Source organism: Kalmanozyma brasiliensis (genome assembly GCF_000497045.1).
Source record: "Kalmanozyma brasiliensis GHG001 unplaced genomic scaffold PSEUBRA_SCAF1, whole genome shotgun sequence".
In the NCBI taxonomy this organism is placed as follows: Eukaryota; Fungi; Basidiomycota; class Ustilaginomycetes; order Ustilaginales; genus Kalmanozyma; species Kalmanozyma brasiliensis.
In genome coordinates this window covers 26,589-51,210 of record NW_015961948.1, presented here as the reverse complement: position 1 = coordinate 51,210, position 24,622 = coordinate 26,589, and the positions used below count along the sequence as shown (strand labels likewise).

The 24,622-nt window shown below is 58.1% G+C and overlaps 12 protein-coding genes across 12 annotated transcripts; 7 read left to right on the top strand and 5 right to left on the bottom strand.

Annotated features, from left to right (window-relative positions):
- Window positions 1–193: 193 nt before the first annotated feature.
- On the bottom strand, window positions 194–1,219 carry PSEUBRA_000025 (Glyoxalase-like domain protein; the record flags this gene model as incomplete). The annotated part of the gene is made up of 1 exon (XM_016435643.1): window positions 194–1,219. One exon carries the CDS (start codon window positions 1,217–1,219, stop codon window positions 194–196), a length of 1,026 nt encoding a protein of 341 aa, XP_016294643.1.
- Window positions 1,220–3,184: 1,965 nt separating this feature from the next.
- Window positions 3,185–4,705, top strand: PSEUBRA_000024 (Major facilitator superfamily; the record flags this gene model as incomplete). The annotated part of the gene is made up of 1 exon (XM_016435661.1): window positions 3,185–4,705. The coding sequence occupies one exon, from the start codon at window positions 3,185–3,187 to the stop codon at window positions 4,703–4,705; it is 1,521 nt and encodes a 506-aa protein (XP_016294642.1).
- Window positions 4,706–4,755: 50 nt separating this feature from the next.
- Window positions 4,756–6,810, bottom strand: PSEUBRA_000023 (P-loop containing nucleoside triphosphate hydrolase; the record flags this gene model as incomplete). The annotated part of the gene is made up of 1 exon (XM_016435649.2): window positions 4,756–6,810. The coding sequence occupies one exon, from the start codon at window positions 6,808–6,810 to the stop codon at window positions 4,756–4,758; it is 2,055 nt and encodes a 684-aa protein (XP_016294641.2).
- A 301-nt stretch (window positions 6,811–7,111) lies between these two features.
- Window positions 7,112–7,794, top strand: PSEUBRA_000022 (Pseudouridine synthase/archaeosine transglycosylase; the record flags this gene model as incomplete). The annotated part of the gene is made up of 2 exons (XM_059464338.1): window positions 7,112–7,394; window positions 7,484–7,794. 2 exons carry the CDS (start codon window positions 7,112–7,114, stop codon window positions 7,792–7,794), a joined length of 594 nt encoding a protein of 197 aa, XP_059320931.1.
- Window positions 7,795–9,090: 1,296 nt separating this feature from the next.
- Window positions 9,091–10,089, top strand: PSEUBRA_000021 (Phosphatidylethanolamine-binding protein PEBP; the record flags this gene model as incomplete). The annotated part of the gene is made up of 1 exon (XM_059464335.1): window positions 9,091–10,089. The coding sequence occupies one exon, from the start codon at window positions 9,091–9,093 to the stop codon at window positions 10,087–10,089; it is 999 nt and encodes a 332-aa protein (XP_059321017.1).
- A 563-nt stretch (window positions 10,090–10,652) lies between these two features.
- Window positions 10,653–12,380, top strand: PSEUBRA_000020 (Amidase; the record flags this gene model as incomplete). The annotated part of the gene is made up of 1 exon (XM_016435663.1): window positions 10,653–12,380. The coding sequence occupies one exon, from the start codon at window positions 10,653–10,655 to the stop codon at window positions 12,378–12,380; it is 1,728 nt and encodes a 575-aa protein (XP_016294639.1).
- Window positions 12,381–12,494: 114 nt separating this feature from the next.
- Window positions 12,495–14,408, bottom strand: PSEUBRA_000019 (Zinc finger, DNL-type; the record flags this gene model as incomplete). The annotated part of the gene is made up of 2 exons (XM_059464330.1): window positions 12,495–12,917; window positions 13,551–14,408. The coding sequence occupies 2 exons, from the start codon at window positions 14,406–14,408 to the stop codon at window positions 12,495–12,497; spliced, it is 1,281 nt and encodes a 426-aa protein (XP_059320930.1).
- A 1,722-nt stretch (window positions 14,409–16,130) lies between these two features.
- On the top strand, window positions 16,131–18,314 carry PSEUBRA_000018 (AMP-dependent synthetase/ligase; the record flags this gene model as incomplete). Its single annotated transcript, XM_016435656.1, has 1 exon — window positions 16,131–18,314. One exon carries the CDS (start codon window positions 16,131–16,133, stop codon window positions 18,312–18,314), a length of 2,184 nt encoding a protein of 727 aa, XP_016294637.1.
- A 235-nt stretch (window positions 18,315–18,549) lies between these two features.
- On the bottom strand, window positions 18,550–19,395 carry PSEUBRA_000017 (LURP1-like domain protein; the record flags this gene model as incomplete). Its single annotated transcript, XM_059464324.1, has 2 exons — window positions 18,550–18,785; window positions 18,858–19,395. The coding sequence occupies 2 exons, from the start codon at window positions 19,393–19,395 to the stop codon at window positions 18,550–18,552; spliced, it is 774 nt and encodes a 257-aa protein (XP_059320929.1).
- A 411-nt stretch (window positions 19,396–19,806) lies between these two features.
- Window positions 19,807–21,420, bottom strand: PSEUBRA_000016 (Choline transporter-like protein; the record flags this gene model as incomplete). Its single annotated transcript, XM_016435645.1, has 1 exon — window positions 19,807–21,420. One exon carries the CDS (start codon window positions 21,418–21,420, stop codon window positions 19,807–19,809), a length of 1,614 nt encoding a protein of 537 aa, XP_016294635.1.
- Window positions 21,421–22,386: 966 nt separating this feature from the next.
- On the top strand, window positions 22,387–23,277 carry PSEUBRA_000015 (Protein of unknown function DUF1295; the record flags this gene model as incomplete). The annotated part of the gene is made up of 1 exon (XM_016435665.1): window positions 22,387–23,277. The coding sequence occupies one exon, from the start codon at window positions 22,387–22,389 to the stop codon at window positions 23,275–23,277; it is 891 nt and encodes a 296-aa protein (XP_016294634.1).
- A 537-nt stretch (window positions 23,278–23,814) lies between these two features.
- PSEUBRA_000014 (LURP1-like domain protein) lies at window positions 23,815–24,542 on the top strand (the record flags this gene model as incomplete). The annotated part of the gene is made up of 2 exons (XM_016435667.1): window positions 23,815–24,364; window positions 24,430–24,542. 2 exons carry the CDS (start codon window positions 23,815–23,817, stop codon window positions 24,540–24,542), a joined length of 663 nt encoding a protein of 220 aa, XP_016294633.1.
- Window positions 24,543–24,622: the final 80 nt, after the last annotated feature.

Genomic DNA, 24,622 nt, shown 5'->3' with positions numbered 1-24,622 from the left:
TAATACACAACTTACACATGCACGACTCCGAGCGAAGCGACCAACTACGATGCACAAGAGCGACATGAACGACAAAGAAGGACGTGGTATTTCGATACAAATACATGATGCAAGACTGCGTAAGACAAAACGAGAGGTGTTAGGCGATGCAAGTACAACGAATCGGTGGGGGTATAAATCTAGGATCGAACGTCTAGTTGATCTCGTGGTAGAAGACGATCTTGTTAGCGTCCGGGTCGAGGACGTGGAGCTCCCTCGTGCCCCAGGGCTTGTTCTGTGGTTTACCCAACAGCTTGGCTTTACCCAGAAACACTTCGGGGAAGTACTCCCGTCCGTTGGGCTTGAACTGCTGCTGCTTGGCGACGATTTCTTGGAACAGCTCGTCGACGTTGCTCACGACAACCAGCAATTGGGGTGGGCCAGAGCCGTCGCCTTTGAGCTCGCCCCATTCGGCAGGGAGGTAGCGAAGGACGATCCGGACGCCCTGCTCTTCGGCGGCAGAAGGGATGGCCGAGTATTGCTGCGCTGCCGATCGTGGAGGTCTTGCTGCCGGCCCACGTCGAAGTACCGCCTGGTGGGTGGCCGGCTTGCCCACCGGCGAGAAACCGATAAGCTTCTGATAGAACGCCACGGAGTTGGTCAAGTTGGACACAAAGATGCATGGGAAGGCGTTGTGGAAGACTGTCTTGCCAGCTTTGCTCGCCGCCGCCCTCGCCGCCCGCCCACGGTCCACGTCGACATCGTCGTCCTCCCAGCTGAGTGGGTTACCACGTGCATAGTTGAATGGGTTCACCGAGAGCAGCGCCGCGGCGTCGACATCGCTGAGGCCCATGTTGGTGGACTTGGGCAGATAGGCCGTGTCGTCCGCGAAGCGTTGCCTGCTTTGGGCGATATGAGAGGCAAAGTCCGCCTGGGCGGTCGGCGAGAGAGTGAGCTTGGGACGGGTGGACCGTGTGAGGGAGAGGAAGAGATCGGGCTTCTTGACAGGGTGAGACGGGGTCACGGAAGCAGAGGCAGACGCGGTGATGGCGTCGACGACGTGGATGCCGCCAACGCTGGAGACGTCAGGAGGTGTGGCCGGCATCGAGACCTCATCCATTGCGGAGAGCGTGTCAGAGGCAGCCATGGACGACGAACCAATGCTGGAGGTCGACGAGACAACGCGTTGCATTGACGGTCGCTGCACGCTGAGTGATGAGCTGGTGCCAATGTCGGTCATGGCTGGCTATCGATCGCCGTGAAAGGCTCAGCGGTGAGAGTCGGGGCTGCCGACCGAAGATGACTGCTGGGCCGAAGATGAGGTCGGAGCGGCCGATAGTTGGCTGAGTCGAGGAGCGAGCTAGATTAGAGATGGTCTGCAGATGCTGGCGAGATTGAGAGGTGGAGAGACGGTGGTGTTTGCATCAAGAGCTTTGATGGACGGTGAGACCCAGTGTCGGCATTCTTGCTGACCGGCGAGTGATATATGGACGGGCAGACATGAGGAGAGGCATGTGTATGTGTGTGTGTGTTTGATGCTCTGTCCCAATCGATTGAGTGGCCACTGCTGCGCGCCCGGACCGGGAATCTACCGCCGACGGCCAGCCAGCCAGCCACACCGCTCAATTTCTGTCACGCTCATGCACATAGGGTTGGCCTAAAGGGCACGTTGGCCAGGCGAAAAAAGGCTAATTTTTCTCATCATGCGGGGGAGAGAAGAGAGACAAAGCAGAAAAGGCTCAGCGATTGTGCGGTGGCGAGCCGCCGCCGATAAGGATCTCTGCCATCTTTGCTTTTTCCTTTTTTTGCGAAAAACAAAGCTCACCACACGAGTCACATAAAGAACGGCGGAGGTCGCCAGCCGAGGCAGCATATTCGGTCATGGCCTGGGCTAGGCTCTCGACGCGTAACACGGCCTTCTCAGGCTCAGAGGCCAGTGACACGTAACCTGAGCTGACGGCTCCTTGAGCGGCGTGCTTTTTCGTCAAAGGACCCTTTCGGCTCATAGGCTCCAAAAAGCCGAACAAAGGGTCGAGCTTAACCCATCAAAGTGCAGCTCGACCTCGAAAAGCCAGTCTGGTCCGCTCCTGTTCGGCCGCAAAGGCAAATCAGAAGGCGAGCTAGGGGCGCTCAGCTCACCCTGCAGCTCAGCCTTATGCACGTAGGGTCCTCGTGCACATACATCGATAATACAGTACGAACATTCACTTACGCCGAGCTTGGACCGTCGAAGTGGTACCAATCAGCTGTTCGGCCCTCGGGACTGAATTGCAAGGGTGTCATCTGACAGCTTCAAGACCAGGCGATGGGATCGCTGTCCAGCCAGACAGCGGAGCGGAGGCACAGCTCCGGCCTTGCGTCTGAGCGAGGCTCGAAGCGTCACTCGACTGCTTGCGATTTTTTAGAGCTGTGAGACCGACCAGCTCACATTGTTCGAAAAGAAGACTTTCTAGAAGAAATGTGAGACCGCACCACGTTCGGGTGAGGGATAAATTCAGCTTCTGCTCCGCGAAAGATGATGCTCTTCCAGCCAGCCGAGCGTGAGTATGGCGTGCTGAAGCGTGCAAATGATGGACTTCACGACGTCTGTCCATTTGCGCCCTCTTCTTCCTCCAGCCTGGGGTCGTCCTCACAAGCGAAGCACGCAACCTTGGTTACTTGGCCATTCTCGGAACGCAATACGCCGTTCTCGTTCTCTTTCCGCCTCTTCCGTCCTCCGACCCGACGTCATGAACAGCGACGAACACGCCATGGACGCAAGAGGCTGCTTTTGAGCCCCGCAACGCCGGCTACCAACCGCTGCCGGCGCGCGGACAGTCTCGTTGCCGCTGGTAGCTGAGTGATAATCCTCCGACGCAGTGTGCTCCCCCGCTTGCCCATTGTGTGTCGAGCACTTTCACCTGTCAGAACGGAGACTGCTTCAATTGCCGTGCAGCCACAATGTCGGTGCAGAGTGCCCACAAGGCGAGCTCGGCAATGCATCGTCGCTCTTTGCTGCCCTGACTAAGAGCGGTCTTTGAATGGTATCGCGCCATCGAAGCATCGCTGCCCACATGGTTGGATCTTAGTGTGGTCGTGTGCGAGCTCGCTTCGAACGGACACGCGAGCCCTCGAGGGTCTATATAGAGGGCGACTCTTTCATACGAACGCCCATCCATTCCCCCTAACTGCCAATCTTTGACCAGCGCTCTGCTCACCTCCCGCGATGAGCGAGGTCACTTCCACCGCATCGCCGCCTCCCGGCAAGGCAGCATCCACTTCCGAAGCCCACGAGGTCCAAGAAGGTGGTGACATCGTTGTCGACACTCCCTCCCACGGCCAGGTCCGATATACTCGCAAGGAAGAAAAGCGCCTGGTCCGCAAGATCGACTTCGTCGTCGTACCCATCCTCCTCGTGCTCTACCTCCTGTCGTTCCTGGACAGGTCCAACATTGGCAATGCTAGGCTCGAAGGCTTGACTGCCGACATCAAGCTCAAGGACTACTCTACCGCCCTCACCATGTTCTTTGTCGGCTACGTGATCGGTGAGGTGCCCGCCAACATCGTCCTCAAGAAGACTTCTCCACCGGTATGGCTGCCCACCTTGACGCTCGTCTGGGGCATCATCTCGGTCGTCCAAGGTCTCGTGCACAATCAGGCCGGTCTCTTTGCTGTCCGCTTCTTCCTCGGTCTCAGCGAGAGTGGTCTCTTCCCAGGATCTGTGTTCGTCTTCAGCATGTTCTATCCACGCCGCGAGCGACACTACCGAGTAGCACTTCTGCTGTCGGGTGCCGCCTTCTCCGGTGCTTTCGGTGGTATCCTGGCCTATGGCATCGGCTTCATGCGAGGCGTTGGAGGGAAAAATGGTTGGTCGTGGATCCTGATCATCGAAGGCCTTCTCACCATCGTTGTCTCCCTATCGGCCTACTGGATCGTTCCGCACTATCCTCAGAAATCACGCTCGTTCTCCGATCGCGAGAAATCCATCATCGCCGCGCGAATGCAAGCGGATCGCGACGGCCTCGACGAGGAATCTTTCTCGTGGGACGGCGTCAAGCAGGCTTTCACCGATCCATACGTCTACCTCTACGGCCTTCTCTTCCACGGCTTCGCCTTTGCGCTCTACACCATCTCGCTCTTCATGCCGACCATCATTGCCGATCTGGGCTACACCGCTGCCAATGCCCAGCTTTTGACGGTTCCGCCCTATTTCCTCGCCTTCATCTTCACAATGACGATCGCTCACATTTCATTTGTCGTCAACCGCCGGCTCGTGTTCATCATCGGATGCGCCTGTCTCGCCATTGTCGGCTACATCGTGCAAATCGCCTCGCCCACGGTTGCGGGCAGGTACGTTGCGATCTTTATCGCCACGCCGGGTGTCTACGCGGGAAATGCGCTGCTGCTCTCGCTGCCATCGGAGAACGTATCTGGCCAGACGAAAAGAGCGACGGCGCTGGCGATGCAGATCGGTTTCGGAAACATGGGCAGTATCGTCGGTGTGCAGCTGTACAGGAGGCCACTAGGGTCGCTCGCGAACCCCAGGTTCCACATCAGTCACGGTCTCGCCATCGTCTGGCTCGGATTTGGTATCGCGGCTGCTTCGACACTGTGGTTTCTGCTCAGCAGGGAGAATCGCCGCCGTGACGAGCTGCAGGCCAAGGGTCAGCACGAGAAGGAGTCCATTGACGAAGAAGAGCAGAAGAGGCTCGGTGACCGTCGTCTGGACTGGAGATACCATGTGTAGATTGCAACTGTAACCTTATGTCAGCCGAATGCGATTCCTGATCCTCACGACTAATCGTCTGCATCTTTGTCATCCTCGTCTGTGTCACGACCAAGCCTCTCGTCGCCGCCCAAGAGCGTCCAGGTCTCGACCTCCCTCCCCTTTCCATCCTTCTTGATCAAAAATTTGCCTCCGTCTCCCTGCTCCTTCCACAGCAGCTCGCGCGTGCGTCCCAAGCTCTCGATCGCCGAAACACGGTCCATGACGGACTCGAGGCGCTCCTCATAGCCCTGCGACTCGGCGACGCGGCGCATGGCGCGGAGCAGCGGCATCGAGTCGGCGCGGATGTGGTGGTGTCGGTCGATGTGAATGACATTGAGGTGGTCGAGCTCCATGATGAAATCGGGGCGGGTCATGACTTGGCGTGCTTCGCCCCAGGTGAGGTGTGGGTTGGGGACGTCGGCGCCGCGAACGTCAGATTCGGTGTCCATACACGGGTCAGTGAGAGGCGACTCGGTGAGCCGGCGGTGGGCATCTTGCTCGTCATCGTCGTCGTCGTCATCAGGGCTATCTCCGTCTTCGGCCGGTCTGTTGCCCCGCTTGGCATCCTCGTCGTCATCGCCGCGATGCAGGAAGGCGGTGGTGAAGCGGGTCAGCCCAGGCACGGGCGACGCCTTGGCCTTGTACCAGCCTGCATCGGTATGCAGCTGCGCAGCTAGACTGCTATACTGCGGATCCTCCACCTCGTCCTGGTTGACGAATGAAGGCACCCTCCCCCCGTTCTCGTCCAACAGGTCCTCCAACTCCTTCTGCTTCTTGGACAGCTCGCAGAAGAGCAGCCAGCTGCACGTCGACCACTTTTGCTCGTCCATCACATCATCATCATGATCCTCGATGATGCCCGTTTTGCTGAGAACCCATTGCATGTCGTCTTCCACCATCTGGCGGGCCGCGCGAAGCATATCTTTGCGTCGCGCAACCTTGTTGAGCAGCCCGAGACGACCGCCACAGATCTCGTAGACCTCTTGCAGCACGCGTGGGTCTTGCGAGGAAGGCTTCTCGCCCCAGTACTGCTTGCGACAGCCGCTGAGCACGTTGATCGATTGCCGCCGCGTAAGGTCGCGGAACGAGAGCGTGTCCATGCGGTTGGACGCCTTGCGGAGGACATCGTAGACCCAGTAGTCAGCCGAGGTGAAGACGAATGTGGCTGTTCCTGCGGATGCCCACTTCTCGGCACGCTGCTGGAAGATGTGCAGCAGCTTGGTGCCCTCGTCGTCACGTGGAAGCAGATGCGCGCTGTTCATCACAATGATGGCTGGCTTGCCGGTCTTCTGCTTGCGCGTGATGAGCGCTCGTTCGAGCTTGTGCAGCGCCCGCTCTAGTTGCTGGTAATACGACATGCCAGACAGATCGGAAAGACCGAGCAAGTTGCCGAGGTAGTCGCGGTTGTTGCTGAAGTTGATCGACTCCGAGAAGCGGTCTACCACGATGGTGGGGTCGAGATGCGCGTCGAAGAAGGCGCATCCGTCGGCATCGATGGCGGCCATAGCCTCGATGATAGACGTCGCCTTGCCAGACCCCTTGCTGCCCATCACAAGGAAGTAGCGACCTGCTTCTTTGCCAGAGATGATGCTGCGAATCATCTCGTCTTCGGGTCTTGGCGGGTCGATCCGGACGTGGGCGAGCTGGTCACCGCTCTTCGCCAGCGCCAAAACAGGGTCGTAGCCGGGATCAAAAGCTGCCTCCATCTTCTTGAGCACATGACGCTTGTACCAGCCGTGATAAACCATGGCAGCGCCGCCGAGCAAGAGCACGCCGACCGAGGCACCCATGGCGGTCTCCCATCCGGTCGAGTTGAAGAAGCTCCGGAAGCCACCGTTCGACTCCTTGTCCGACTTACCCTCAGACGATGATGGTGCCGGGCTTGAGGAGGCCTGATGCTGCTGCCGTTGCTGTTGCTGTTGTTCGAATGCCCGCGATGACGTTATTGAGAATGCTCTCGATTGTGTGGGAAGTGGCCGTGCTGGGATGGCGGGTCGTGCCGTTGCTCGAGCGTCCGCTCTCAGGCCTAACGCTAGTAAGCGCCGCGACGACGCTGACGTTCCAGCTACCGAGATGACGACCATGCTGGGCAATACCGCTGAACGTGAGACTCGGCGTGACGGGTTAGATGGATGAAAGTCAGGACAATGGAAGATTGGTTAGCCTCATCTGACGTCGGCTGCTGGTACCTGCAGCTGCACGAGCTGCAGTTCTTCTTGGCTCTGCTGTCACTTGGCAACGGAAAATACAGCACGGACGTGTTAGAGTCTTGTAACCTATCCGAGATCCGAGCGACTGTCAAAAAAGAAGTGCGGCCAAGTCTGCAAGCGCTACCATTTCAACACTTGTTCCAACCAGCACTCTTCCATCATCTGCACGTCAAGCATGTCGCTCTTCAAGAAGTTCGAGCCAAAGCCCGATCTGAGTCCCGCGACAGCACTCAAGTCGTCAGTGCGCAGGGTCATCCGACAGAAGCTCACCGAGCAGTACCCGGCTCTCGCCCAGGACGAAGGCGCCCTCCTCGAAGCAGCATGGCCCAACAAGGCTTCCGTCACGACGGTCAAGTTCGCACGCGAGCATGTCCAGATGCTGATTGCAGACAAGCAAGTGCTCTTCTTCCAGCACTACGACGATTGGTACCTGCCGAGCTTGCGGCTTTTGCATAAGTGTAAGTATTCATCGAGCATACATTGTTGATGAGCAAGACGCTGACTGTTTCCCTTTGTATTCACTCTGCTTCGGCTCGTTTCAAACCAGTCCCAGAAATGCTTCCATCAGTACAAGTCGACCGAGGTGCCATCAAGTTCGTCTTGTCGGGCGCCAACGTCATGTCGCCAGGGCTCACAAGCGCAGGAGGACATCTTCCCGATCCATCAAAGGGCGAAGAGCCCCTCAAGAAGGGCCAGTGCGTCGCGATCAAAGCACAGGGCAAGCAAGAGGTGCTCGCCGTCGGCGTGCTGCAGATGGACACGGAGGAGATTCGAAAGACCGGCAAGGGCATCGCGATAGACAACATTCACTACCTCGGAGACGACCTCTGGCTCACACTCTCAAAAGGCGGCATATAACGACATTCCACACTCCGCAGACTCTGGCAAATCGATCGCATTAACGACATCATTATTTGTACAGTAGGGCTACACGATAGTATCGCGACGAGGAAGCTTTGCTGTTCTTGTCCGTCCCTTCGCTCTGTCGCGGCCTGAGCGTGCTCTGTCTGCAGCGAGACAAAGGGCTGCACGGCAGCGCTTTGCGTGTGCCGCCCTCGGTCAAGGCTCGGTCGAAGGAGCAGCAATGTGGGATCTGAGCGCTGCGTGGGCCATTGCTGAGGCGCTTGTCCCACCGTGATGAGACCTTTGACACGTTAAATGATTCTTCGCGCCTGCTTCGACCTCGTCAGCCTTGCCATGCACTAGAAAAGATTTGGTGGGCGCTTCAAAGCGGACAGAACCTGTCGCCCGGCTCAGTCGTTGCACTCTCCTTACCATCAGATACTCTTGTATCCTTCTCACCTTCATCCACCAAACCCAAGCTTAGGCAATGACGCATGCCCCATGTCTCTGAAGTGGCTTTGGCGAGGATCTTTACTTATCAACTCCAACATGTTCAGCTCTGCCAGCCCGACTAGTCCCCGAGGGGATCCGACGCCATCTTCGCCTTCTTTGGAGGATGGTGAGCTTCGCGACGGCGGCTTGGAGTCCTCCACCGGACCACACGATCGCGCGGCGGACCAGAGAACCGCATTGACACAGTTTCTAGCGGACACCGTGCTGCAAGTCCCGGGATCACAGAGCTGGACAAAGGTAGCTGCGCCGCCACTCGCTTTTCACGACGCTTTCCAGGGCGCGAGTCTGCTCAGTCACCGCACACCCCTTGGCGATCTCACCAACACCAGCATGGCGATCGCGCCTTCTGACACAGTTGATCCATCGGCTATCATGAAGATCTCTGCCTTGACACAGCCGAACGATAACGCGGCTTTGCAGCGGACCGACCCTGAAGACCCTGTCTTATGCGAAAGTGGACAACGACCCCACGTCGACGAGTCCGGCTATGACTCAGGCTCTACAGACGACAGCGAGCAGCCTCTAGAAGCTGGCAGCAAGAAGAAGCGACGCAAATTCCAGCTCTCGCCATCGCCGCAAATCAAGTCTGAGCCAAAATCAGCACCAGCATTCCCGCCTTCTACAAAGACGCTCTTTCAAAAGCTTCCTGGAGGTCAAGAAAAGTACCAGTTCGACCAAGAGCGGGTTGACAGGTGTGACTGCTGCGAGAGAGAAGACATACGATGCTATAACAAAGCTGGCGCACTCAGAACGTCCACATCGTGTCACAATTGCTTTGTGCGCCACTGGACCTGTACGATGGATGGAAAGCGGTGCTCAAGAGTCTCCACGTCGTCAGGAAGCACGAGGCAGAAGGCCAAGTACAAGCCGTCAAAAACCACTCCTGCCGTCCAGTCAAAGGCCAATTTCTCGCTGCCGCCTGCGACCACAACTCGAAGCGGCCGCTCCCAGAAGATTGCACAGCATGCTCCCGTTCTTTTGTGCCCACCACCGATGCGCTCGCGAAAGAATAAGACCAAGGCGACGACCAAGCTCACTATCAAGGTTCCGAGGAAGACCAACACAAGTACTCCTGCAGCGCCTTCAAGCGATGCTGCTCTACCCGGCGATGAGGAGGATCACTTGACCAGCGCAAGCTCCGACGAGGCAACTGGTGGGCAAGGCAGCTCAAGCAGCGCCGTCACTCCCACTGCGGCGCTGCAGTCCTCGCCAAGATCAATCGAGGAGATAGCCGAGGCTGTAACGCGGCCCTCACTTGGCGTGACGGCGCAACCCACCCAGATCGTTGCTCAGCCGAGCCGATCATCGACTGCGCAAGAAGGCGGTGGGCAAAACGACCCAAATAAAACAACCTCTGTGTCTATGGAGACAGCAGATGCACCCTCCAAATCGACACCCAACCCGCAACTCGAAAAGTTCACAGTTGGGCTGGTCAAGGACATCGAAGCTTCGATAAAAAGCTGCCAAGATCGCATCGCGTCTTCACCGGATCAGGTTGGCCTAATGGCACTCTCTGTCACCTCCTCGGTGCTGATCAAAGACATCGACAAGGCGTTGACCTCGTACGACAGCGCTTTGGACAGCGCCAACCCGAGACACTTTATCTTGCCTAAGCTCAAAGAAAATCTCGAACAGATCCAGGAAGGATGCGAGCGTGCTCGCGATGCGTTCAAAGACGAAAAGATGGACGCGAACGAGAGGCTGGCACGCCAGCTTGAACCCGTTCTTATGAGCGATGTCGTCTTCGGGAGATGTCTCACGCTCATCTCGATGCATGTGGAAGAAGAGTCTGCTTGAAACTTCTTCAAAGTAGCTTTGTAGTCAGAGTGGTGAATCTGATAAGGCGTTGTGAGCTCCTTTGTGCTGTTGCATTTGGTGGTGTTGTCTGGTCTGAAGTGGGCGATGCGAGAAGATGGACAACGCCCTGACCCATTCGGTTGCTGCGAGCCAGCAGATGCAAAGCCACCTCTTCGTAGATGCTCCTGCACAGACAGGCGTTTCATTGCTATCGGACTTGTGACCTGCGCGGTTGCGATTTTCGGCTTTGTGACACTTTTCTGCGCCGCCTTTTTCCTTCTTGTGTGGCTTTGGAGCGGGCCGGGTTGGTTGCCGAGATTAGACGAATGCAACATCTGGTGACCCGCAACAGCGAAGCGCAGCGCAAGATAAGGTTGAACCTTTTGCGCAGCGACGGAATTGACCGAGACACACAGGCTGCTGCGCTGATTCGTGCTGCGCTTCGGTTGTATGAAACGTCCCTTCAGTCCCACTCTGCTCGAGCCGGTATATAGGAACGCTTGCTCGCCCACGACCTTCTCACTTCGACCTACCAACGTCGCACATCCTCTTCGAGAACCACCATGCCTGGAACCGTTGCTCCATCTACACCCGCCGCCTCCAACGGCTCATCCAAGATGGCCAATCCCTCGTCGTCGTCTTCTTGGAAAGACATCGCTGCGGCCAAGGTGCAATCGCGCCTCGCGAGCATTCCCTCTGACTGGCACCTCCCCGCCTCGACCCTCTCCGCCATCTCCTCGACTAGCGGCACGGACGTGCGCACCATCCCCATCACCTGCGACATCCTCACCGACCTGGAGCTCGAGATCACCACCACGCCCGTCTCGACCATCCTCGCCAACCTGCAGTCGCGCACGTGGACGTCCGAAGCCGTCACCACTGCCTTCTGCAAGCGCGCGGCCATCGCGCATCAGCTCACCAACTGTCTCACCGAGATCTTCTTCACCGAGGCCATCGCGCGCGCGCGCGAGCTCGACGCCCACTTCGCCACCACCGGCAAGCCTCTCGGTCCCCTCGCTGGCCTGCCCATCAGTCTCAAGGACAACTTCAACCTCGACGGCGTCGATTCCAACCTCGGCTTCGTCGCATGGATCAACGATCCCTCCAACCACGACTCGACGCTGGTCACGCTGTTGCGGGAGCAGGGCGCGGTGCTGTACTGCAAGACCGCGACGCCGACGGCGATGATGATCGCGGAGACGGTGTCGAATGCCAATGGAAGGACGCTTCATCCTGCCAACACGCGATTGACGCCGGGTGGCAGTTCGGGCGGCGAATCAGCCCTGCTGGCGATGCGCGGTAGCCCGCTCGGTGTAGGCACGGATATCGGCGGCAGCATTCGCATCCCTTGCTCCTTCGCCGGGCTGTGGGGTCTCAAGCCCTCCTTCGGTCGCTTCCCCACTGCCAAATGCAAGAGCGGACTGGCGGGTCAGGAGGCGGTGCTGTCGATCAACGGTCCCATGTGCAACGATTTTGAGGGCCTCGAGATGTACGCCAAGGCGGTGGTGGACACGGAGCCGTGGCATGCGGATGCCAAGTGTCTACCTATCCCCTGGACGCCCGTTTCCACCGTCCAGCTACCAACCTCGCTCACGCTGCTCATGCTCACCAACAACGGCATCGTAAGCCCGACTCCACCCGTCCAGCGCGCGATGCAGCATGCGATCGCCAAGCTCCGAGCGGCGGGCCACAACGTCATCGAATGGGATGCGTCTGCCAACTCGACCGATGCTGAGCTCTTCCTCCGCGGTCAGGGGCATATCGAGTCCTTCTTCCGCGCCGAAGGTGGCGCCACGGTGCACTCGATCATGGAGAGCTCCGGTGAGCATGCCGATTGGGTCCCTGGCCTGGCCCCGACCGACGCCGGGTGGAACTGCACCGTCAAAGACCTCTGGACGTTGCAAGCCAAGCGCACGGGGTGGCAGGCCGAACTGCTGCTGCGCATCCAGCAACTCGCCGGCGGTCGGGAGTTCGACGGCATCGTCACACCCGTCGCTGCAGAGGTGAGCACAACGCACGATGCCTACCATCACATCTTCTATACGGGCGCTTGGAACCTTATGGATATGCCTGCTGTCGTTGTGCCGTTGGAAGGAGTTACCGTGGACAAGGAGCTGGATGCGGTCAAGGGCGACTTCAAGGCGAAGAGCGAGAACGAAGGCAAGGTGTGGAGTCAGTACAAGGTCGATGAGGTGCACGGGCTGCCGGTGTGCCTGCAGGTGGTCGGCCAGAGGCTCAGGGAGGAACGCACGCTGGCCGTCGCAAAGAAGGTGCACGATGACTGCGCTTAGATGTAGAGTAGAACTTGTAGTATTACAGCAAGGTGTTGCGTTCGATGCTCGAGAGTGTGCGTCGTGTGAGTAGACCATCTATGGGGCTGAATGTGTTACGCCAGCCGCGCACGTCTAGGACAGAATCTCAATCGTCTCTCCATCCGCACCGACACTTCCCCTCCTCACCTTCCCGCCTTTCGCCTCGATCATCTGCTCAATCGTCCTCGGCTCCCCTTCCGACTCCGTGAACCAGCTCAGATTATCCGCGATGAGATGTCGATTCTTGCACCCGGGGCACTGGACGATGACAATACCCTTTGTATACGATCGTTTCGAGAACTCGTGTGAGCTGCGGTGGCCGCAGGCGTCGACGGTGCAGGTAAAGGTGATGGCGAGGCGCTGTTCGATCTGGCCGATGGGCGTGCGCTCGCCTGTGACCGGGACCGAGGCGGAGGCGTCGTCGGTATTGGAAGGATCCGAAGAGGTTTCGGGGATGAAGACGGCGGTCCGTGATTCGTCCTTGCGCAGAGCGAATGCTGTGCGAAATGTGCGCTGCTGTGCGAATAGGGTCGGACGAAGCGATGATGGCGTGCGACTTGCGGATGTGTGCAGCGTGGAAATGAGTCGCGACGAGGAAGCAGCTGGCCTGACAGCGAGAGGTTTCGCGAGCGCTGACAGAGTTTGTCGACTGCTTGATGCGACGTTGCGACCCAAAAGAGGGAGCGCTCTCGTTGCCGATGCCATGACGCGTACTCCAGACTCGTGAAGGTGGGATGGTGGATGTCTCGAAGGAAGCTTCGATGTCAAGCAAGGTTGAAGATTTGTGTGGAGGCGAGGTGAACTTTTTGGCGCGAATCTCGGATTTAGGGTTTGCAGCGCGAGAGCTCAGTTCTTCTCGTGCTGCCTCCTGGCAATTGACAACGCTTACGCTCGTACGATTCCAGCTCACAGCGTCGATCGACGAGCCCTTTCTGCACACGCTCTCATCGTCATTCATCGAAGCCGCGCAGAGTGCGAAAAGAGAGGGTCCATCCTATCATTGTCCGTTGACTTCTATCGAAGAGAAAGTGCAGTAGTGGTCGATATGTGGCGTCTTACGACTTTGAAGGCACGCCGCCCGCGGTGGTTGACTCAGAGCAGCAGCATCGTCGCCGAGGTCAGACCAAGCGCCAAGGTGCTGAGACCTACGACGTGGCTCATGCCGAAGAGGTCGGATGCACCACTCGAGCTTGACGTGCTACCGCTGCTGCCGCTGCTTCCGTTGCTTCCGCTGTTCTCGCTTGAGCTGCCGCTGCTGCCGGAGTCGCTCGAGCTTGAGTTGCGACCTGCACCGATCGTGCCGTTCTTGGTAATCGTAACGGTGAGCACATCTACCGTGCCGTCAATGCTAATGCCGTGATTGATCTGGCTGGCCGAAAAGCCGCTGAGCAACGAGTTGGTGGTCCTGCTAACGGTGTACCCGAATCCGCCTGGGCTCGTCAGCGTGCCCGCCGTGGCATTGCCGACGATCTCATCGCGGCCATCGTCGTACCCATTGGGCGCAATCATGTGGTTGAGAGTTGCGTTCAGCTCGACACTGGCGGCGATGAACACCGCCCCCGAGTCGGCAGCACTACCATTCTGGATCCAGTAGCGGAAGTGATTGCCACCGTGTAGCGACTCGAGGCACGTCCCGCTGTCGCCCTGCTTGTAATTGTAGCGCATGATGTTGGTCTGCGGCCGATCACCGTTGCCATCACCCAGATTCGCGGACTGGAAGCCGCCCTGACTGATGCCGAGACAGCTGCCGGGGGAGAAGTAGAGCGCGCGAGAAAACTCCTCAAACCCATCTTGGTAGAGGACGCCAGGGCTGGACTGGCCAGAGACGATGATGTTGAGCGGCTCGCGTTGCTCGGTCAGCATGGAGCCGCCGTTGGCAGAGGGGCTGAAGTAGCCTTGCGACGAGGACTGGCGGCGCGAGAGGGTCGATGGGAGCGCTGCAGTGGAGGTGGCAGATAGCGCTGCGGTGGCCAGCGCCAGTGTCGTGAGCGTCACTGAGGTCTTCATGGTATGCTGGAGAGGGATGTTTGCGTGTAAGTGTCTATGCCGGCAAGAGAGACGAAAGCCTTTGCAGATTATATACGGTCTGTGGCTTGGATCAAAGGAAGGTCGAGTGAGTGCGTCCAGCGCTAAGGAGGGTGGCGCAAGAAGCCACGATGCTTGTCAAGAAGTCTTAGCCTTCTATCGTACCGAGTCGAGAGAGGTGGACGAGGATCGAGGGTGGAGATGATGGTGCCGAGGCAATGTCAAAGCAGCAAGGTTGACCGAACAAGATCATGCCGGACCGGACACAGCATTGGCAGTGGAGCACCGCATAAGCTGCAGGCGGCTGGACCCAAGGAGATGGCCTGCCAAGCTGTAAAACGGTGTGTAGCGCATGCCAAGCGTAGGTTGCATGTGCAGGTCTGGAATGCCTCGCCACACGACGTTTGCGAATTCTTCGGCAGCAGGGTTCTCGATTGTCGGTCGATTTTCGCCGTAAGCGAGGATGGGCAATCCATCTCGGCAGGCATGCCTCAGTCCATTCCAAAACGAAGACCATCATGACAGATTGGCTCGACCTTCATGCGTTCAGGTCGCGAAGAAGCTTATGTTGAGCTTCGTGCTCCCCGCAGCATCCGACGCATGGAAGGTCGGTTGCCACATTCCGCCAAGTAAAAATGAAGTCGACTGCCTTTCTCATACGAGTTTCCGTCAGAGGAGTACTGGCCTGTATCTCGTAAGGCCAGCAAGGCTGTGATTCCGCTGCCGGCTGCACCGCATCCCGTTCCTTAAGCCTGTCGTGGACGATCGAGACTCGAATGCCATGGCAGATGACCGTGCCGACGGTGACTTTGGTCGGAGCTGCAAGACACAGCCCTAATTTAGAGTTGGCTGCTCGGCGCGAGAAGGTTTCTCCTTCGATTCAGGGTCCATTCGAAGACACCGCAGAGAAGCGCTGACGACGACGACGCTGCTGCCATGTTACAGCGAAGAACTGAACACTTTTGAGTACACGGGCCCAAGAGACCGAACGCAGCTGGGCATCATGTTCCGACGATGACGAGCAAGCTTTCAGGTCACGAACCGGCGACAATGAGCGGACCGCGAGTTGGCCAAGAATGGGAGAAGGGTGTTAGCCACACGGCCGAGTGAACAGGTCCTTGGCCCCAAATTCGCGCGACAGCCAAGGCGAGCAGCCCGACCCGACGGCCGACAAAGCCATCAATCGAGGACCCTGAATGGTCCAACCCGTGCGCCAAAAGCGAAGCCTCCTCTCCCCGCGTTCTGCGCCTTCTCATGTGGGCTCCTGTTGCCGCCTTCTGCGCTTCTGCTCCCACAAATGATATGGAACTGTCAAACGGGGGCGGACTGTGCAATGAAGGGCGATCACCATGATCTCGACGTTCGAATACGCCGCGGAGAGGGCTAAGACGAGGCGGTGGACGACGTGGCCGTTTGAAGGGTCGAGGTGCGTAGCGCTTCCGGAGTGATAGTCCGAGTAGCAACGTGACCACTGCAGCAAGGACGTTGCCGCGACAGCCGAACATGTCTGCGCATTGTATCGGATGAGTGAAGCTTGGACCCTTCTCTCGTGCTTGTTCGGCCATTGTCCTTCCTCCTCCCCACATCCTATCTGTGGTGCCCCGCACTTTTGTGTCGACCGGCTGTCCTGATATAAGCAGGTGCTCTTTCGACTCGTCTTCCTGCTTTCGGTCCATCTGCGCCTAGATTGCTTCGTACCACACCATGGTCGCCATCACCAGCGGTCTCAAGACCGCTTTCCCCCAGGACCAGAACCTTCACACCTTCCTCTTCAGCAATCCTCTCCAGCACCACCCCAACCACTTTGCCGATCGATACCCGGACCACACCTTCGACGCTACCCCTATCCCGGAACAGCGACCCATCCTGGTACATGATGGAACAGGCGCACAGCTCAGCTGGGCACGGCTGAGGGCCGACAGCTTGCGACTCGCCCGCTCCCTCCAGATCTTGACGGGTGCACCAGCGGCATTTGTCTCGGATCCAAAGCGACCGCGTGAACCGATCCACGCTCCTCGCACCACCGTCTTACTCCACATCCCGAACGGTATGGTCTGGCCTCTGGTCGCACTCGGTACCGTCGCAGCCAACCTCACCGTCTGCCCCATCTCAACCTATCTCAGTCCTCGCGAGCTGGCCTACATCCTTGCTAAGGCGCGTCCCCAAGTTCTCTTCACCACCGTCGGCGCAGAAGGTGAGCTTCCTCTTCGCAAAGCGCTCCAGCTGCTGCTCGACTCGCCTCCCACCGACAACGGCCAGGTCAAGGCAGCAGAGATCCAGGCATGGGCGCGTCAACTTGCCAGAGACTGGGACGAATCCAAGGCAGCCAGGCTCGAGAAGAGCAACCAGGTTCCGTTCCTTCGACGCCGCGTGTGGACCGTCGACGTCTCGTCAGGCATGGACTATTACGGAAACAACGTGAACCGACACGGCGTTGCATCGGCATACGATCCTCGCGACTGGACGCATCTCTTGCTGCCGCCCCCAGGGACGAAGGGCGAAGGCAGCATCGCCAGTCTCGATCGTCCTGCGTTTACACCTGCGCCCATGACACCCGAGGAGCAGCAGAGGAGGATCGCCTTCGTTCTGTGGTCCAGCGGCACGACCGGTCAGAGCAAAGGCGTGCTCATCAGCCACCGTGCTCTCGTCAGCAACACGTTGGGCGTGTGGGACACCAACCCGCACTTTAGCGGCACGTCGAGGGGCGCCAACGGAGGCGGTGAACGTTGGATCACGCTGGCTCCGTGGTACCACGTGTATGGTCTCGCAACCGTCTTGCTCCCCACCGTCGCTTTTGGCACGACGCTTATCATTCCTGCATCGCCCAAGTTCGACCTGGGCTACTACCTCGGTCTCGTCACTCGCTACCGGGCCACCTTCAGCCACATCGCTCCAGCTGTAGCCGTAGCGCTGCGCTCCTGCCCTCACCTCGACCCGGCTGCACCGCAGAGCAAAGGCATCGATCTATCGAGCATCGCCGCGTTCCTTACCGGTGGTGCTCCGGTCCCAGTCGAGGTGGTGCGCAAGGTGTACGAACGCACGGGCAAGTACATCCAACTCGGCTACGGCACCACAGAGACGTGCTCCACCTCGCAGACAGGCGGCCTCGGATTGGACGCCGACGGCAAGGTCGTGCGAGACGAGCTGGGCAGTGCCGGCTTTCCTTGTCCCAACACCGATATTCAGATCCGACCGCTTCCCGGAACGAGCCAGCAGCAATCCGAGCACCGTCAAGAAGAGATCCGTGCCGTCTCGCGTCAGGCCCGGGCGCGCGGTGAGCGGGCACCTCTTAATCCCGGCGTGGTGGGAGAGGTGCTCATCCGTGCACCGGCCGTCATGTCGGGCTACTTCTCGGGCTTGTCCTCTGAAACCCACTCTGCTCTCGATGTCGAGCTGACCGCGGGTGCTTTCACCGACGATGGCTGGTACCGCTCCGGCGATGAGGGGTGTCTCGACGCCAACGGTCGGCTGTGGATCACCGGTCGCACCAAGGAGCTCATCAAAGTCAAAGGTTTCCAAGTACCTCCTGCGGAACTGGACGACCTGTTTGCGACCCATCCGGAGCTCGTTGACGCCGCGGCGACGGGCTTCATCGAAGACGCCTCCACAGGTGAGGAGCAGGTGCTCCTGCTCGTGGTGCCCAAGGACAAGTCGGCCCTCTCTCAAGAGGCCAAGATGCACGAGCTGGCTCACCGACTTCATACATGGGTTGGAGATAAGACAGCCTACTACAAGTGGCCAAGCTGGTATCTGTTCGCGGAGAGCGCGCCGAGGAACCCGACGGGCAAGCTGCTGCGCAAGGACATTGCTGCATCCAAAGGACACAGGGTGCAGATCGTGAGGCAGTCGAGGAAGGTCATTGCTCCTGGGGCGGTGGCGAAGTTGTAGTCTCGAGCTCGGGAAATCACAGTATCAGATCGTTCGAGAAGCATGGCTGGGCTGGCGTGGACCGAAGTCATGAGATTCATTGGACGGTCGTAATGAAGGATGGGTGCGAGACGAGCCTGACAAGAATCGAAGAGACGCTCGTGCCCATCCACTTCCCACCGCAGGAAGCAAATGCAACTGAAGTCACGGTGTTTGTACGCAACTACAGCGTCAACAGATCTGGAGCTGATCATGGTCAGAAGCCTTGGCCCATGCCCGGCCCCATGCCCATTGGTCCGGCCGCCGCGAGGGCAGCACCTGAGCTCATGCCCATAGAACTGTGTCGAAGAGCAACACTTGTGCCGGATCTATTATGGCAAGAACTGCTGTGGCCTACGCAGCGGTACGCCTCTTCGAAGCAGACGCAGAGAGCCGACACGAGAGCAGCGTCGACGCCTGGAGCGACTGTGACCTCCAATGTCTGTGTGTCGGCTGGGGAAAGGGCGAAAAGCAATGTCAGCGAGCGAATCTATGCAGTGCTCGATGCTGGCACTATGAACTCACAGCAGAAATCGCTGAAGTCCCTCGAGATGTTGGCGACGGCAAGACCAGACATGTTTGCGATCTGGGACACGCCGGGCAGCCATCGTCCCTTCACCGACCATCGCTGACGCCGGCCATCCGCAGCAAGATTATCAAAGGCAATGAAGAGCTCCGACTCCGAGGTGCCAATCTTGTCGACGGTGAAGAGAAGCTTTTTCGTCTCGTCACAACTTTCGCCTTGGTACGTGGTGGAGAGACCGCCGCCGGCGCGGTAGAAATCGAACAGTCGCCGTCCCGCGTGATCGATGAGCGTCTTCTTGCCAGACAGGGAGAAGGCCTTGACTTCCACACGGAAGACCAGCGCGTTGGTGACAGCGTCTGTGATGTTCATGACGTCTTTGAAGAAGGAGTGTCTGCCCTCACTGAAACGTAGCGTGATGGGTGTCGTATGGCGTGCGTACTCGGCAATGATTCCCAAGAGACAGAATGGTCGAGGGGCGCGGGTGATGATGGGAGGAGCTCCCGCCGATGGCTTGGACGCTTTCCTGACGGAGCTCATGGTGCTTATGCGCAGTGTGGTATACGGAACGCTTGGTCTGATGTGGTACTCAGGAGCCAGCTGGTCTCTTGAAGAGCTCGTTGCCGACAAAGAAAGTGATAGTGGCGAGGAGATGAATGATGGAGTGATCGCTCGTAACTCTGTTCGAGACCGCCGCGCAATGGCTTTGACAGTCATTGCGCATGTGAATGTGTGGCGGTGGAGGCCCCACCGCATCCCCACCATTGTCACATTTCTGGAAACGCTCGAACTAAGTTCAGGCTTCCGGTTGTGGCCGTGCAAAAGCGGATGAGCCGATAAGTCAATCTGGTGCTTTTCCACGCTACAAGTAGTTTTGTGAGAAAGATCGATTAGGCGAGCGATCAAGTGCGATGTGAAGACGTAATCTACAGTGATGGCAGTGCGGAAGGCTTAGTGATTGACAGCCTGTACGACATGCGGGTACTGCTGACGGATCATCTCGAACAGCTCCGGGTTCTTGCCCTGCAGTACGTACGGGTCCTCAGCCAGCGCGACAAAGTAGGTGCTGACACCACTGGCGATGCTGCCTGCTCCCACGCTGAGCGCGATGTTGAAGCCCAGCCCGAACGCTACGAGCAGAATGATCGAGTAGTACCCAGAGCTGTTCTGGAGGTACTGTGGGTTGGTCTTCTGCTCGTAGACGTAAGCGAACAGGGCGGTCAACAGACCGACGATGAAAGCACCGCAGTTGAAGACAATGTTGACGAGGCTGTCGTTGATGAGCGCGTCGATACCGCGGTCCTTGAGCAGCGACCAGGTCTCCTTGGCCGCGCGGATGTATCCGTTTCCGTAGAGGGCAATGTTGATGTAGGCGTAGCGGTTGAAGTAGTCGACGAGGGCGCGGATGCAGCCGATGCAGCACGAGGCAATGCACGCCAGAATCTGACCCGTCATATCGCCATCCGAAGCTGCCTGGCTCTGAAGCAGGTTGAATAGCGCACGCAGCATGTCGAGGATGGCCACAATGAGCGAGCCGAAGCAGATTGACCCCAGACTGTAGGTCATGGAGCGGCGGAACGCGCCCCACGCAGCGTGCGAAACCTTGTTGACGTTGTAGTAAGCCACGCCAAAGATGCCGGCGACGGTGGTGAAGGCGACGTTCTTGATCACTTCGGAGATCCAGTAGTAGGCAAAGACGATAAAGACCATGAGGCCGATGATCGAGGCGTTGCTAGAGCTGCTGCCGGCCGCCTGTCCGCTCGGCTGGAAGCGCTGGTAAGTTGCAACGATGACCCAGCTGGTCCATGCACTGAAGGCGGTTTCGACGATCAGACCGGTGAGCGCGACGACGTAGACGCTCTTGTACTGCTCTGCCGTGCGGATGACAGTGACGAGGATGAGCTTGGCGAGCGGAATGCGCTTGCGCATGAAGAAGTAGGCAATCACGCTGAAGACGGCAAAGATGGTGAAGATGATAGCCGCAGCCGTGTTACCCGAAACCCAGAGGTAGACGCAGAAAGCGACATTGGCGAGCGTGGTCAGCAGCAGCGTCGCCTCGAGGATGAATTTGGGGAAAGTGCGGACGAGCAGGATGTAGATGAACGAGAGAACGAGCGCGACACCACAGCAGATCATGAACATGATGACCGTCTGACCGTTGAGTGTGCTACCCGGAACATTGGTGCGGCCAATGGAGACGTTGACATTGGCGTTGGAGTAGCCCATGAGACAGATGACCGAGAGCGCGATGAAGCCGCCAAAGACGAGCAGGAAGAGGACGAGGAAGATGGGGTCGTTGAACTTGGGCTTGGGCTTGAAGCGCTCGCCTTCGAAGCCTTCGGGCTTGAGCGCCATCTTTTGGTCGTTACCGTAGTACTGCTGAGGAGGAGGATGTTGGGGCTGTTGACCGTTGTAGTACTGGTTTTGGGCGCCGTGAGGCTGACCTTGGTAGGGACCGGGTGCGTACGAGTTGGGTTGTTGCATGTGAGGAGGCTGCTGAGGAGGCGCTTGCGGGGGCTGATAGCCTCCTTCGCCTCCGCCGCCGTATGAGTATTGCTGCGACATGGTCAACACAGGGAAGAGTGTCCAGGGATGGTGATGATGGTAACGAAGGAACAAGATCGGATCGGATGGAAACGCTTGACAGCTTCGACACGCACAAATAGGAGCAAGCAATGTTTATCCATCACACAAAGTCGCATCGGAGGCCGAAAAACATGAAATCGTGTTCTTTGCTTGTGAGAGAGACAGCTGTCGTGCTGCACGGTTGACTGAGCGGGTCCAGAATAGCAATTTTCGAAAAAGGCGGCTGCAGCACGAATCCAGTCAGACTGGTCGGCTAGCTTCCGATGCCAAGATCGACAGGCGGCATATCCTAGGAGTCCGTGGCTGCACAGACGTAAAACGCATGCTGTGACGTTTGACGTGCTGCTCGTCTCAGCTGTTTCGATACAAGCGCCCGATCGAGATTGGACAGACTACAATGGGTCTTCTCTGCGATGGAACAACATGCGAGCTTCCCGAATGGATCGATCAAATGGAAGCGAGCTAGGGTCCGCACTGCCGCTCGGAAGCGTTGAGATGACGACTGTTTTCAATGCTCCGCTGCACGCTGATCATCTTGTCTGACCCTCAACGCAAACGTGTCTGGACCGACGCTGACGAGCGAAAATCCCTGAGATGTGAGACCATAGCACTGAACACGTTGCGTCTTTGCGTCGGATTGTCCGCGGGCGCTTCTGAGCCAAAAATCCCTCCACATCAAAGCTCTTCGGCGGTCGAGCCCGCTCTCCGGCCATGGCTCAACAAGAGAAGTGAATCAGCTTCCCGCGGAAGTGCCGTGCTTGCCTAACGGAGCCACGTTGGCTTGTCACCTTGCTTTCGGGAACCCTGGCGTTGTCGTTGTCGAGAAGCTTGCGAAGCAGGCCTAAATACCAAGCGGCAACAGAGGATGGATATATTGCTGACTAGCCTCGCTCTTCGTCGATCGTCGCCCTTCGCCACCACCATCGCACTTTACGAACGCCCATCATGAGCACCTACACCGTGGGTCTCAAGGCCCTTCTCCCCACCCTTGGGCTCATCTACGGCTTCCAGGCAGCCTGCGCAGCCATCGCGGTGCCTCTCAAGACCGAAAAGTACTACGACCTATGTGGCTCGCTCGGCTTCATCTCGGCGGCGGGTGCCTCGCTCTACATGCCATGGATCCGAGCACGCTACGTCGACGGCTTCAAAAACATCTCGTTGCCCACGTCCCTCTCGGCGTTCCACCCTCGTCAGGCCATCATGACCGGACTCACGCTCTTCTGGGCCATCCGTCTCGGCAGCTTCCTCTTTCAGCGCATTCAAAAGTCCGGCAGCGACAGCCGCTTCGATGAGATCAAGCAGAGCCCTCCCAAGTTCTTTGGCGCCTGGATGATGCAGGCTACCTGGATCGCGATCACTGCTCTCCCCGTCTACCTCGTCAACTCGATCCCCAAGGCATCGCAGCCACCTCTGGGCCCTCGCGACTACATCGGTCTCGCCATCTGGATCGCCGGCATGGGTCTCGAGGTCACCGCCGATCGTCAAAAGTCGCAGTGGCGAGAGGACCGCGAGGCAGGCAAGCACAAGGAGCCCTTCATCACGTCCGGAGTGTGGAGCTGGTCTCGACACCCTAACTACTTTGGCGAGGTCAGTCTCTGGGCGGGTCAGTTCATCCTTTCCACCTCGGCAATCGCCAACGCAGGCACCTTCTACCCAACCTGGGCGGTGGGTCTGGCTGCGCTCAGCCCGCTGCTCGAATACGGCCTCATTCGATTCATCTCGGGTGTGCCCATGCTCGAGGAGAGCGGCGATAAGAAGCACAAGGATAACCCGCAGTGGAAGAAGTACAAGGAGGAGGTTCCCTGCTTTGTGCCCTTCATCGGCAGCAAGAAGTGAAGCCTCTCACATTTCTGTCCGGCCGCACCTGACTTGCAAGCACCAAAATGCGGTCCGGCTCCTGCCTATCCCATCGCACACCATGTCATGATCTTGTTCTGCTGTGAATCGCATCGCTCATTCCCTCGGCGCCGAGCCTGCTGAAGATATAAACAAAACGGCTGAGTCCGATGACATCGGCGCTTTGAGCTGGTCTAGCGCAAAGTGACGCTTTCGCATGAATTCTAGCTGCACGGCCACATTTGCATGATAGCGCACAATGGCACACCTTCGGCTGATCAGGTCACAGTCGGAAGCTCCGAGGCCAGGCGATTCCGAAGATGTGCCATTGGTGGGGATGCGGTGGGGACTTCACCGCCACACAGTCACATGCGCAAAGACTCCTAGAGGCAGTGCGCAGAAGTGCTCAAGAACGACCTTGTTTTTCGTGCACCTTCGTGTCGCCTCCTCGTCACTGTATTAATCTCTTCACCAGATCAGCTGGCTTCCGAGCACGTAGCTCGACTCAGCCTCGTCTAGACACTACGTATCAGCACCATGAGCTTCACCGGCAAGGGTAGACCGACAGTGCCCATGTCGGGACCTCCCCCGATCATCGTTCCGCTTCCCCCTCCACCTTATCCTATGGGTATCATTGCCGAATATACACGCCACACGACACCCATCACGCTCCGCGTCCGCGAGCTCAAATGGTCCCACTCTGGCGACGACTTCAAGATCAAGGATGCCGTCATCGGCGCACTGCTCTTCAAAGTCGACGCCAAGGTCTTCTCCCTCTCAAGCAAAAAGATTCTGCTCGACCACACTGGCAGACAGTTGTTCGAGTTTTGTCATGTTGGCTTCTTCACAAGCTCCTATCAAGGCGAAAGCTGTGACCCGTCCAAAAAGCTCCTCTTCACCGTCGACAAGATCGGCTACTTCAACCCAAAGCTCGAAATTGTCTTTGACAACCTTGCGGGCGATGGACGCCGCCAGCGCTGGACTCTGAGAGGACGATGGCTCTCGGGCGTCGCCCAAATCACCACCGACTCGGGCTTTATCGTTGCCAGCATCTCCAGGGACTACGGCAGCATGGGCGACATTTTCTGTAAGTCTCGACCCAGCTACCGCTTGCAAGGTGGACCGCTCACTGACCCTACTTACCACCATCAGTCGACAAGCAGACATACGATGTCACCGTCGCTCCTGGTGTGGATGCCGCCTTTGTCTCGGCCCTCTGCGTCTGCTTGGACGAGGCGTACCACGACAGACGCGAGCGTTACTGAAACTGAGTCCAGACCCTCTTCGAGACCACTTCGTGTAGAGAAAGGATCCTTTAAACACCACATGTATGCGTAGCCATGCC